Source organism: Leptomonas pyrrhocoris (assembly GCF_001293395.1).
Source record: "Leptomonas pyrrhocoris isolate H10 chromosome Unknown, whole genome shotgun sequence".
Classification (NCBI taxonomy): Eukaryota; Euglenozoa; class Kinetoplastea; order Trypanosomatida; family Trypanosomatidae; genus Leptomonas; species Leptomonas pyrrhocoris.
In genome coordinates, this window is record NW_015438358.1 from 1304215 (window position 1) to 1316833 (window position 12619).

At 53.3% G+C, this 12619-nt stretch overlaps 7 protein-coding genes across 11 annotated transcripts; all 7 read left to right on the forward strand.

Moving 5' to 3' along the window:
- Window positions 1–612: 612 nt before the first annotated feature.
- ABB37_01480 (hypothetical protein) lies at window positions 613–1616 on the forward strand (the record flags this gene model as incomplete). The annotated part of the gene is made up of 1 exon (XM_015797982.1): window positions 613–1616. The coding sequence occupies exon 1, from the start codon at window positions 648–650 to the stop codon at window positions 1614–1616; it is 969 nt and encodes a 322-aa protein (XP_015663502.1). The 5' UTR covers window positions 613–647.
- Window positions 1617–2033: 417 nt separating this feature from the next.
- Window positions 2034–3584, forward strand: ABB37_01481 (hypothetical protein; the record flags this gene model as incomplete). Its single annotated transcript, XM_015797983.1, has 1 exon — window positions 2034–3584. The coding sequence occupies exon 1, from the start codon at window positions 2589–2591 to the stop codon at window positions 3582–3584; it is 996 nt and encodes a 331-aa protein (XP_015663503.1). The 5' UTR covers window positions 2034–2588.
- Window positions 3585–4609: 1025 nt separating this feature from the next.
- On the forward strand, window positions 4610–4945 carry ABB37_01482 (hypothetical protein; the record flags this gene model as incomplete). The annotated part of the gene is made up of 1 exon (XM_015797984.1): window positions 4610–4945. The coding sequence occupies one exon, from the start codon at window positions 4610–4612 to the stop codon at window positions 4943–4945; it is 336 nt and encodes a 111-aa protein (XP_015663504.1).
- Window positions 4946–5501: 556 nt separating this feature from the next.
- ABB37_01483 (hypothetical protein) lies at window positions 5502–7233 on the forward strand (the record flags this gene model as incomplete). The annotated part of the gene is made up of 1 exon (XM_015797985.1): window positions 5502–7233. Exon 1 carries the CDS (start codon window positions 5536–5538, stop codon window positions 7231–7233), a length of 1698 nt encoding a protein of 565 aa, XP_015663505.1. The 5' UTR covers window positions 5502–5535.
- Window positions 7234–7648: 415 nt separating this feature from the next.
- ABB37_01484 (putative Sodium/sulfate symporter) lies at window positions 7649–10077 on the forward strand (the record flags this gene model as incomplete). 3 transcript variants are annotated; one of them, XM_015797986.1, is made up of 1 exon in its annotated part: window positions 7649–10077. In XM_015797986.1, the coding sequence occupies exon 1, from the start codon at window positions 7861–7863 to the stop codon at window positions 10075–10077; it is 2217 nt and encodes a 738-aa protein (XP_015663506.1). In that variant the 5' UTR covers window positions 7649–7860. The 3 variants fall into 3 exon arrangements, with proteins under 3 accessions (XP_015663506.1, XP_015663507.1, XP_015663508.1); XM_015797987.1 differs by having other exon boundaries at window positions 7667–10077; XM_015797988.1 differs by having other exon boundaries at window positions 7833–10077.
- Window positions 10078–10955: 878 nt separating this feature from the next.
- Window positions 10956–11605, forward strand: ABB37_01485 (hypothetical protein; the record flags this gene model as incomplete). Of its 3 annotated transcripts, none has more annotated exons than XM_015797989.1 (1): window positions 10956–11605. In XM_015797989.1, the coding sequence occupies exon 1, from the start codon at window positions 11048–11050 to the stop codon at window positions 11603–11605; it is 558 nt and encodes a 185-aa protein (XP_015663509.1). In that variant the 5' UTR covers window positions 10956–11047. The 3 variants fall into 3 exon arrangements, with proteins under 3 accessions (XP_015663509.1, XP_015663510.1, XP_015663511.1); XM_015797990.1 differs by having other exon boundaries at window positions 10961–11605; XM_015797991.1 differs by having other exon boundaries at window positions 10983–11605.
- A 442-nt stretch (window positions 11606–12047) lies between these two features.
- ABB37_01486 (hypothetical protein) lies at window positions 12048–12537 on the forward strand (the record flags this gene model as incomplete). Its single annotated transcript, XM_015797992.1, has 1 exon — window positions 12048–12537. Exon 1 carries the CDS (start codon window positions 12286–12288, stop codon window positions 12535–12537), a length of 252 nt encoding a protein of 83 aa, XP_015663512.1. The 5' UTR covers window positions 12048–12285.
- Between the last annotated feature and the right edge of the window lie 82 nt (window positions 12538–12619).

Here is a 12619-nt window from a genome sequence, read left to right on the forward strand (position 1 = left end):
GTCTCACTCAATACATTTTTTTTTGTTTTCACTGGCGTATTAAAAAAGGCCTGAAAAGGGGCGTATTCATTGTGACCATCATTTGCGTGTTGAAGGCAAGAAAGCGTAGCGTTGCGCATCACTTTCTGATTACTCTTTTCCTTTTGCGCCTTTTCCTCCCTTTTCTTACTCCCCTGAGCCTTTTCCTTTGGTGGCTTCCACAGGGCGTTTGCCATCCATTCAGTCGCTCCAGTGGCATTGGAAAGCAAAACAAAGCAGTCAAGTTCGTCAGAACAACAACAGCAACAGCAACAGCGGAACACGTTAGACGACGCTTGTCGATAAAAGTAGTGCGATGCACGCGCAAATGAAGAGACGACGAGTTTTACCGAACACCTTTTTTTTGGTTCTGCGCATTTTTTTTTTCTCCCTACCGTGATTTGAAGAATTGCTGTTTTGCAGTCGTATACTGTTGCCTGCCATCGTGCATGAGCGCGTGCCTTTACGGTACCCCAAAATAATAGTAATCATATTAATAATAATAAAAATGAACAACACCACCTCATCTTCCGCACTCCTCTCCGTTTCTTCCTCCTTTCTTTTGCTTTCATTGCCATATCTTCTGGTGCGTATAGCAGCCGCACAGCACAGAAAGAAAAAAAAACATAATGGCACTCACCGTCACGACGTCGTCTGCCCAAGTTGGCGGCGCCGAGACGACGTATTGGAGCCTGCACGGGCACTCCGAAGAAGTGCTGTGCGCCGCAGCGTATAGGCAGCACGTCTGCGCCACCGGTGGCGCCGATGGTTTGGTGCTGGTGTGGCGCTTCGCCGGCAGCACACCCGAACACGCCTGCCGCATGCGCACTGGGGGCCCCGCTGCGCTTGACGTGGCGTGGAGTAACGCGACAACGTTGCTCACGGCGCAAGGGGACGGCTGCGCATCGGTGTGGGACGTGGAGAAAGGTGTGAAGACGCGTTCGATATCGCGTTATGCGATCAAAGGCCGCTGTGCGTGGCCCGTCGTGAACTGTGTTGCAGCCACCACGCGGGGCAGCTTCGTGTTTGGCGGCGATGACGGCTATCTCGTCTCCGCCGATACGCGCAGCGACAAGGTGAGCACCAGTGTGCACCTGAATGTGCCGGTCACTGCCGCCACATCAGCAGAATATTCCCTCTTCGTGGGCGACGTGTGCGGTGCGCTGCATTGGTTTGACACGCGTGTTGGGTCAAAGGAGCTGGAGCGCATTCAATGCGGTGCAGCAGGCATCACAAGCGTTGTGGCGGTGCCGGACCAGGATAGAATTGTCTCGTACGCGTTGAATGGCGATGCCCAGGTGATCGACAGTCAGCCGTTCGCCTTGTCCTCCTCGGATCGCCTTGTGGGTGCTACAAACCTTGGTGACAACACCCGTCAGTCGTTGCTGCGCGGGTCGTGGCTGCCGCGTGCAGGGGCGGTGGTGTTGCCAAGTGGCAGCGGTGATGTCGTTGCGATCTCTCCCGCGGACATTGGCGGAGGCGTCACGCGCACGTTGCACCAACGCGTAAACGGGCCCGTGATGAACGTGTGTGCGGCGGTGGGTGAAGGAGTAGTGCTGTGCGGTGGTGGGGATGAGCTTGCCGTGTATTCGTGGTAGTGGTCAGAGCGGAGAGAATGAGAGTTGTATGATGCAAAAGAAAGGAGCAAAATCAAGGAAGCAGGCAGAACTCTTTTGATGTTGAAAGCGGCGTGGAAAGAGTAAAACACGAAAGATCCGAACAGCACCAAGGTCCACCGCGCTTGGTGGTGTTTCCTTTCCACGGATCGAGTGTAATTATCGTGAAGGACAAAAAGCACATGAATTCAAAGGGCCTCTCAGATGTTTCACCTTGCGCCTGATTCGACGCGAGAGCGAGAGTTATTCTCATGGGATGTACAATTTTTTTTGTTTCTGGGTTATCATCAGCATTTTACCTTCTCGTCTTCTCTCTATTCATGTTTCTCTTCGCTGCTTCCGCACGTTTCGCCGCGACATCTCTTTTTTTTTTTGCCTTTTCGTCTTCTCGCCTTTGCCAGTCTACTCCGCTTTCAACGCAAATTTCTCCTCCTTTTCGATCAGTAATTCGGTGACACTGCGGTGCACACACAAAAAAAAAGGAAGAGGAGAAAAGGAACAATAATTAATTCTTCCTCGCCGGTTTGTAAAACAAACAAACAAAAAACGCTTAATAAAATCACACGTACTCGCAAAAAGCTAGCATCATTGCCATTCAAAAATAATAACCAACACAACGTGCTTAACTAATTTTGTTTTTGCTCTCGCGTGCCGTCATGTGAAAGGACTGCCTAGGCCCCGTTTTCAAAGAAAAAAAAACGTTTCTTTTTTTTTTTCGAGGTGTACACGTACGTGTATATCTAGTCTGTTTGTTCCTTTGTGCAAGACTTCTAAAAATCCACTTCGCCTCGTAATTCAGTAGTTTCTGGTGTATAGGTTGAGTTTGGAAGTGTACAGTTTGTTTGGATCCCGTTTCTTTGGTCCCTTTTTTTTCTTCTTGCCCTTTTGTGCTTACTCTGCTTCTCATACAGAAGTCTGGTATAATCCGCATAGAAGGTAATCAGGCCTGATCAGATGCACCGAAACAGGAACCGTAGGCGCCGCGCACCCGAGGGGCGACCAGTGCAGAACATCCTCAGCACCGACGGCATCCCAACCGGCACCTTCGCCGTGATCGATCCCTTCAGCAAGCGGCTTTTTATCCCCACCGAGGCGATGTTAGACACCCGTGCGATGCACCGCAAAGGCGTCCCTTCTCTCTGTCGCGTTTTCCTCGAAGGTCGGTGCCGGCAGGGCTCCAACTGCTTCCAGGCCCACGCCAACGTGGACGTGGTGACTGCCCTGCGTGCCGCTGCGCTGGAGGAGCCGACGTGCTGCGCGTTGCATGGTGCCCGCAGCGACGCCTCCGGCTTAGACCTCTCGCTGGCCCTTCTCACCCAAAACGACTCCGGCGATACAGTGCTGCGGGCGCGTCTGGAGGAGACGGTGGTGACCAACGGCCTGCGCGCCCTCATTGCGGCGCAGGCGAACGCGGTAGGGATGGTGGCGCCAACGGAGGTGGTGGTGCCGACCTCGTCGCTCTGTCGCCTGCACAGCGGCCTGGCCGGGGCGCCGTGCTGCCGCTTTGAGCAGGAGTGCAACTTTGTGCATCTGTGCCGCCAGCTGGTGCGGCGCACTGAACCGCAAGGCGGCCTAGCCGCGGAGGATCCGCCGTACGTGGTTCCCATGATCTCCGTCATCGGCTCCGATCCGGCGCCGGATGAGGTGATGACAATGCTCGACACGGCCACCAACCACCTCCTGACCTCCTCTGCTCAGGGCCGCGGGCCTCCGGCGTCGTCGTTCAACGTTCCCATGAGTGTCAGCGCAAACCTCGGGGTGACGCCGCCCATTCGCTTCGACCCGTTAGCCTTGGCCGCCACTGCGCCGAGCCCGACGCCGGATAGCGGTGTTCAGATGATGGGGCGGTCGCCCATCATGGCACGGTCTTTTAGTTCCACCACCTCTGGTCTGGTGTGGCGTCACAACCCGTATAACTCGTCACATGCTTCTTCGGTGATTGAGACGTGACCTAAGGAAAGAAAAGAAGGGAAAAAAACCCTCACCACGTTCTTCTTCGCACCAGAAGACGGTGTGCTTCAATACATAAATATATATTGTACTCTATATATTTTTTAGTCTCGTTGCAGCTGCATCATTTTGTTCTCCTGTTTTTATTATTATCTGATGTGACAACGCATCTGGTATGCGACACATTCATGCAATACTTATTAAGCCACTCTTCGTCCGGCTGTCACGTCAACGACACACAAACTCTCTCGTATGCAAGTCTGCTTTTTTTTGTTTATTGTATGAGGTTTTTTCTCTGTTCCCTTTTTTTAATAGCTCGTTTGTCGTTGTTACATTCGCTCAATATACTTCTCCAACAATCGTTCTTTTTAAACTTCGGTTAAAGTTAGGGATGTGAAAACACAGACACACACACACACACGTATATATATATATATATATGTGAAACACCTTGCACCTGTTCGCTTCAGTGCATGTAAGGTTCTGCGTGAAGGAATTACCCTAAGAGGACAAAAGTTTGGCAATTGTCACTGCGCTGTGTGTTCCTCATGTATGCGTTTCCTATCTTCCCTTCTTTTTTTCTTCTGGTATATGTTTTCCTCATTGAATCCCTTTTTTTTTTGTTTGTGCGCTCGGCTGCTTTGTGAAGCAAATAAACAACATCAATAATGAACGTTTTGCTGTTGCGGTGAGTGCGGGCGGTTTGCACGTTTAGAGGTAGCGGATATGTCGACCACGAAGCCCTGTAATACTTCGGCGGACTTCGCAGCCGATGCTGTCTGCTGTTGTCGTGGCAACTGCAAGCCAGACAGGTAGCGATGGGCGTTTGCTTTTTCTCATTTTTCTTTGTTCTGCTGCGCATTTCCGTGTCACCGCTGATTAGCAAAGAGGAACTTCTCACCTGATTTTTGGTTTCACGGGAGGTTCTCGTGTGAGGACGGAACGAGGAGGGGGGGGGGGGAAGAAAAGGCGAAGCTGTACGGCGCAACGTGTGTGCAACGCGAACACATACGCCGGATCTGGTGATGCGGAGCTGTTGGGGTTTTTATGCACTGGCTCACCGTGTGGCGCGTTCTTCTTTTTCTCTTTTTCATGTTGCACGCACTTTCATTTGTCTGTGGGTGCGTGTGTGTGCACAGAGCAGGACGTTAAGGCTGTTCCGCGTACATGGCACCCCTCCCTCTGACATAACATCAACAAAAAGGCAAATGAAATTATTTTCCTTTCAAAATGTTCTTCCGTATCCTGCCCCTTTTTGTGAGTTCGTACCGTGCTGCGCCTGCCCCAAAGGTGGTAGCGTGTCGGTTGATCTTTGTGAAGTCGCTGTCTTCTGTTTGTTTTCCTTCGTTTCCTTCGTTTAATATGGTTTTCAACGTTTTTGCTGAATGGCTGCGATATTTCACTCTTTTTTTTGTCATTTTCCCGCCACTATTATCATTATTTGGTTTCCTATTGCTTCTTCTTTTCTGGTTTTTTTTTTGCATGAAAGCGAGATCTTCGAAACATTACGGGGATACTCTGTCACAGACGATCGAACTTATTTCAACGCATCTTCCTCCGAAAAAGAAATGCTGACTCAGTCGGGAGCTGTGGCATCGCGAATGTGCCCCTGTTTACCTTCTCTCCCCTCCAAAAAAAATGAATAAATAATTAGAGAGAAGGACTGATATAGCAAAGCGTCTCGGGGCCGTCGGAACGGACGATACGGAGGGCGTGGGAAAGTGTCGCAGCTTTATTCTTCTAAAAAGAAGAAGCTGTTTACGCTTTCCCTTCTTTCCAACCCAATAGAAGGCTGTCCTGGCTTCTATGTAAGGCTGTGAGCGAAGGGCCGTTATCCATTTACGTGCGTCTGATCTTCTTCTGCTCGAGTTTTGTTTTATTCTTTTACGTCTTTTTATTTTGCTTCTTTCTGTGGGCAGCGAGTACGCAAGGCATTTTTCTCTCGTCTCTGATGCCTGTCTCGTCTTCCAGAAGCCACCGCGACGTGTCCGTGCATTCCTTGCGCACCTTCAACGACGGTGATGGCGGCAACGCAGCCACCTCCTTGACGCGATTGGAGGCGCACGCCGCGGTCCGTTTAGACCCTCTCCAAGGGAAGACGTTTGACTGCTACGGACTCCCGCTGCGGCGTCCTGGCAAGGACCAACGTGTCCGGTTCTCCTTTATCAAGTCCATGAAGGGGCTCGCCTCGTACCTCACCACACGCATCAACCCATCCTTCCAGGAATGCCTCATTTGCGTTGTCGAGACGGAGAGCGATGTTCGATTTGAGGTGCGGCAGATCTCCAACGGTAAAGGCACCCGTGCCCGCGTTTTGTTCTCCGCATCGCTTTCCGCCTTGGTCGACGTCGCACGCGACTCCGTCATTGAGAAAGACACCGTCGTCTTTTCGCAGCTGCCCTCTTCCTTTCAGCCGGCGGACGACGGTGCTCGCACACCCGCGGTGAGTAGCGAGGCTGCGGCGGACCGTCGACGGACCGGCGTGACAAGCACCACCAGTCCTCATCACAGCCAGCAACAGCAGCGACAGCCCAGCCGCAGCCCTACACCAAACCACCACCACCACCACAGCAAAAGGGCTGCATCAAAAAAAGAGGAGCTGATCTCAACTCTCTTTAGTGCTTACGGTGACATCGGCCTTACCCTCGTCTTTCACGACGCACGCAGCGACGAGGACAGGCTCACGCACCATCGCCACCGCTCCTCCTCCTTTCCCTCCGCCTCGCACGGTGGTGGTAGTAGTGGAGGGAGCAGCTCACGCCCCTACACCCGAATAGGTCTGCGCTTCGTCTCTACCGTGGAGCGCAATGAGTGGCTATCATTCTGCGGTGAGGCGTACATGGGGCTGCTGCTCGACTCCATTCGCACAAATCGCGACACGGTGTACATTCCGGATGATCACAGCAGCGGCGCTCGTGCGGCTGCCCCATCCACCGTCAACGGCTCCGATACCTTTCACCTCGCAAAGCCACCAGACGAGGCGGTGGAGAATTATATTGACTTCTTTCTCTCTGCCCGAACGAAAGCTGATGGGAACACCAACTCCAACAATCACCACAACGACAGCGGTGGCGAGGCGGACCCGCTTCTGGTGCCTTTCAGCGGTGCGTTGCGCATTCGCAGCTCCGACGGCTCGCTGCACACGCGCGAGGTGCACCTCGAAAAGGAAGACGCGGCCGACGACGCCGGTGCGCGGGTGACGCGGACTTTTCTTGTCTTCCGGCGCAAAGGGTGGTGTGGAAAGTCCAATTCGCAACGCGTTCCTCTAGAGGGTCTTCAGATCTACGCAGATGACGATCAGAGCGGTACATCGTTCTATTTGGAGTTTGCGTACTCGGGCAAGTCTGCCGCAGAGTACAACAGGTCCTCGCACGCCGATCTCACGGCGGCCGCCAAACAGCTTTACGTGCTGGGTGCGGTTCAGGAGCCTTTTTTGTGTGGTACTGATCTGGCAGATGCGCAGGCCACTGTTACGCTGGAGTGCGAAGCAGGAAGCTTCGCTGCGCGCCGGCAGTGGCTGCAATGGCTGGAGATTGTGCTGAAGAAACAGGTGGTGTACCTCTCCGTGGCGCGTCGCAACGCAGAGGCGCAGAAGCCGGTGGAGCAGGATACGCGCAACGGGCTGCTCGGCGATCGGATCGTTTGGTGAGTTTGGCCCCCCAAAAAGACAATCAACAAGGTGGAGGCCGTTTGTATCTTCAAACTCTGTCAATAATGTATCCTTTCAGATTCTTCTTTTTTCTTTTTTTTTCTTTTTCCTCTCCCCACTGCTTACTTTGGTTTTTGAGTATTGAGGACGATACACCAGTCTCATTTAGGGAACACCCACGAGAAATTGCCTTTAGTGCTGCACTGATGAGAGGCCGCTCTCTTTTCTGTTGGCATGGCGCTTATGTGACCACAGGCGTTTGCTGATCTTGTGATGGTTCTATTCTTTTGCTAGCGTTACGGCGCGGAGCAACGGCTCCTTCTTTGAAAAGCGTGCACGAAAGAGCCGTTGTGATGGGTTCATATCTCTTTTACTCAACCTCATCCAATCTTGTCCTCCCCTCTCTCTCTTTCGTAGTGCGGGTCGCCTTGAAAGGGATTTGCTTCTCTCCCTGTGAGCGCTTGTCTGCGTCGTTGTTGCCGTGAGCGGGTCTTCGTTCTTGGCTCAGGCCTTATTCTTTTGCTTTTGTTCTTCTTTTTCCTTAACTGTTTCTCATTTGCCTTGTTTCGCTCAACGTTTCTGTTTTTCTCGCACCTGCCAGCTCGAACGTGACGACAGGGCGCAGACATGAAGTTCGGCAAGCGCTTGCAAGACGAGATTGTGCCGGAGTGGGAGCAGTACTACGTCAATTACAAACGGCTGAAGCAGTTCATCCATAACTCCGAGCTGCGCGGGAGCGAGTTCGGTAATGAGCTCTTCAAAATTATCACCGAGGAGCTCGCCAAGGCGGAGGGCCTGTTCCAGCAGCTCATGGGCGACCTGCAGGGGGAGCACGATCGGCTGATGGACCTCAACCCAGATCTGCCGGTGGTGCCAACGCAGAGGGAGCGCAAGTTTCACCGTCGCAGCAAGAAGATATTCGTGGCGAGCGACGACGCCCCGAACGAGGAGACGGGGTTGGTGAGCACCACGACGAGCTCCATGTGCGACCCCTCCGTGCTGGAGGAGAACGCCATTTTGCCGGAGTCGAACAGCGGGCTCATCAACCTCCTGAAGCGGCTGTTCTACCTCATCATTGGCGACTCTCAGGTGAAGGCGGTGCAGAGCAACACCCCCCGTGCGTTGTTTCTCGAGTGGCACTCGAATGCGCACCAGCTGCAGCACTTTGCGGAGCTCAACATTGAGGCGATTCGTAAGTCTGCCAAGAAGCTGAAGAAGTACCGCCGCCTGGATGGAGACTTCACCGCCGCCATCGAGGCTGAGATCTCGCGATCGCGACTGACGACGCTCATGCCACGGCTGCACAACCTAATGTCCAATGTGAGCATGGACTTTGAGCGCAAGTTCAAGGTACCGCTGGATCAGTACGCGAACGTGACTATGTCGCAGGAGTGGCACGCGCGGTGGCGCTACATCTTCCTCGGCGCGGCCTTGTTTATGATCACGATGCGGCTGCCTGTGCTGTCGGAGACGTCGGCGGCACACAACTGTCTCGCGCTGTTCGTGCTCGTCATTACCCTGTGGATTACGGAGGCCATTCCTTTCTTTTGTACCGCCATGCTGATCCCACTCTTCGCCGTCCCCCTGGGCATCGTCATGGACCCCGATACCCACCAGAGCGCCACGGCCACCGTTGCATCGCAGATCATTTTGGGGAAGATGTTTAACCACGTTCAGATTCTCGTGATGGGCGGGCTTACCATTGCGAAGGCGTGCTCGCGCACCAACCTCGAGATGTACGCCGCCAGCTCGCTGCATCGCTGGACGGCGCACCGTCCTCCGCTTTACTTGTTGGGTGTGATGATGAGCAGCTGTCTCCTGTGCGCCTTCGTGTCGAACGTGGCCGCCCCGCTGCTGGTGCTCGGCGTCGTGCAGCGCACCCTGTGGGAATTCCCAGAGGGCACCAACGCCCCGCACGGCATTCTGCTGGGCCTGGCCTTTGCGTGCAACATTGGTGGTATGTTGTCGCCCATCGCCTCCCCGCAGAACGCGGTGGCGATCACCGCGCTTGGCTTCTACCGAGTCTCCTTCGCGCAGTGGGTTGGCGTGGCGCTGCCGGTGGTGCTGGGCAGTGTGGTGGCTGCGTGGCTGATTGTGCTGGTGGTGTGGAAGCCGTTCAAAGATGTGCCGTACATCCCTCTGCAGGTCGTGAACACCGCCATGGAGAGCCAGTTCTCCCCGGTGACCCGTGCGGTCGTAGTGCTGGTGTCTGCGCTGACGATCATTCTGTGGGTGCTGCCGGCAAACTTGTTCTTCGGCGACACCGGCATCGTCGCGCTCATCCCCATTGTTGTCTTCTTCGGGGTCGGCATTTTGTCAAAGGAGGACTTCAGCACGCTGTCGTGGCACCTGCTCTTCTTGTTGGCGGGTGGTAACATGCTGGGCCTGTGTGCGCATGACTCGCGCATGCTGGACATCATGGCGATGGGCTTGAAGACCACGCTGACGAGCTCGCCGCCGTACGTGACGCTGGTTGTGGTGCTCGTTGTCGTGGGCATAATCACGACGTTTGTTTCGCACACGGTGGCAGCGATGATCTTGCTGCCCATCATCGCGAAGATCGGCTTCTTGTTGCCGCAGTCGTCGGGGATTCTCACCGTGACACCGCAGTCGATGGTGATGCTGGCCGCGTTGATGTGCTCCGGCGCGATGGCGTTCCCGATCAGCTCGTTTCCTAACGTGAACTCGCTCCTGGCGGAGGACTCGAAAGGTAAGCCGTACCTACGGGCCAAGGACTTTCTCTTCTGCGGTACCATGGTGACTATGGTGTTCACATTCTGCCTCGTCACGTGGATGGTGCCGCTGACGAACTACGTGCTGCCGAGCGAGCACGGGACGCGCTAAGCAAACCAAAGCGCGATCGTTTTTTTTTTCAAATAGCTGATTGAAATGCATGGCATCAAGAAATCAGCACCATAACTCGCTGCCATTAAAAAATAATAACTAAAAAGAAAACGGCGCGTTCAACACACCAACGTATACATTGACGTATTAAGAGGGAGAGTATCAGCGATCACGAAAGAGGTAAGAAAGTGCGTGGTCACACATCCGTAACACATTTCAGCACGTCGACGAGCTTTCTAGAGAACACGCAACGATCCGATTCGCTGTTTAGCCCTACGGGCACCATCAATGAGGAGAACAGCCGCACACCAGAAGCCAGTTGAGCTGGACGCGTTGCCATTCCCCCCTCCCTCCTCCCTTTTTAATTGGTGATCCCTCGGCGCGCTTACTCATTCGCGTACCTTGTGCAATCAACGCTCGATAGCGCGCTTAGGAGAGTAGCTATGTCTTCTTTTGTTTTTCTCGATCCTCGTAAACGTGCGGTTTTTGCGGCGCGTCGCATTGCGAAGCTTTTTCTTCTACCCGTTTTCTTACGTTCAACGGAGACGTTTTTTTTTGCAAAAATTTTTTCTGTTTGTGGGATTTGAGAAGTCATTATCGGATTCAGGGAAAGTTAGTTGAAAGAACAGAAGGGAAAATAAAGCCCATCCACTTTGGATACGTTCTCGAACACCTTCAATATATATACTAGAAAGCAGTGAGGGAGACTTCTCGAATAGGGAGGGTTTTTTTCCAGTTAACGGGTATCGTAGTAAAATAGAACGAGAGCGATGCGTTGCTCTTGGGTGCCCCCTGACATCGCTGTCGCACACAATGAAATCTCGTGCCGATGTTCCTTCTCCATCCGTTTCCACTCCCCTTCTGTTCTCTCCTCGTGGAGGATAGCCTCTATACACATATATGTTAGCAAAGAGAGGCATACACAGCAAATTTTAGCTCCTCTGAACAGCTTTATTAGCCGTAAACGAGCATGGAGGAATACGTCACCGACGCCTCATTGAGTGAGACAGCCTGCAGCGTGGCATACCCAGACCTGATTCTGCGCTGCGTCGTGCTCGCTACCGTCCCACTCCGCGCGTGTGAGTTTCGCGACGAAAAGGTCTTCACCGCAGTTGGGTGCATCTCCCCTCTCTCACCCAACGATGCCGGCAGCTGCGCGAAGCCCGTCCGCGTCAACTTCTACGGTTCGTGGGGGATGGCAGCGGCTTTCATGGAGTCGGGTGACGTGATGGTTCTTCAAGGCTTCTACCGACTTGACCCTCCTTCCGCACCGGAAGTTGCCAGCGGCGACGCGTTGGCATCTGCGCCGTCTTCCGTCTTCGTGTGCCCCCTGCCGGAGGAGGAAGGCTGCGTGCTGCGTGTGTTGCAGCCGGGCAAGGGTGGAGATGTGATGGAGGTGCTTGTGACGCCGTCGAACATGGACGCCATCTGCATGCACGGGCTCACCAAGTCCGACGCGGCGAACCACCTTTACGTACACCAGTGCTTAGCAGGCCCAAATGCGCAGCAGGAGGAAGGAAGGCGCTGACCGCTTCAGTGGCGTGTAATCAGAGGAGCAGTGCCCTGAACGGCGTTAAGAAAAGTGTTTTTTTGCGCCACATACTTTGATGCCTTGTGCATCTGAAGCTATATGCGATGTAAATTAGGACTGCCTTTTTATGTTGGCCGCGCTTACCGCTCTTCAGCATCTTGCGATGTGCGCTGGCATTCCGTGTACTGAAAAAATATATATTTGCAAAGGTGACTTCGGTTCAAAATTGCGGTTGAGGTTGACTCTTTTGACGGTGGGGTGGTGGGGTTAGATGAAGGGTGAAATCACTGTATGATGTGTACTGCCATGTCTCCGCTCTGCAATGTCACTTACGCAGAGCCCAAACGCTCTTCTTCTCTCCCCTGTCTTAAGCACCATTTCCATTTTATGCTGTATTGCTTTCCGAACACTTTCTTCTTTGCTTTGGCTCCTCCAATGAAGCGTTCCCGCACCTCTCCTACGCGTCGTCCCCCCCCCCCCACCACGAACGACTCACTTCTCTTCTCACGCGGAAAAAGACATCTTTTTGTGCTGGTCTCATCATAGAAGTAATCTGCCTTTTTTTTGGCCGTTTGAGAGCGATTCATACGTTATACTCCCCACACCTGTTCTGTTGATGCCTTTGGTATCCGCATCACATTCTTTTTTTGCTTCATAGATTCTTTCCAGAGGCGAAAATGAGCTCAGTCTCGCTGGCTTCTCAAAGCAGCTCAAACATCGGCGATAACATCACTTACATTGGCCTGATTCGCCGCAGCGAAGGAAACGTGCTCATCATCTTTGCTTCCTTGACACTCGGCCTTATCATTGTTGGTACGTGCATCTTCGTCTTTTGCTTCCGTGCGCGGCGCTTCTCCCCGGAGCGCTTCGTCCGCGTCCGCCGCTGCACAACCTCCGCTCTCTACACGGTGGAGAATGAAAAGGCATAAAAGTTGCAGCGTTCTTTTTTTTATTTTTCACTGAGCTCCCAACTCTGAAAAGTGCGTCTTTTCTGTTGATGGTTTCAAAATC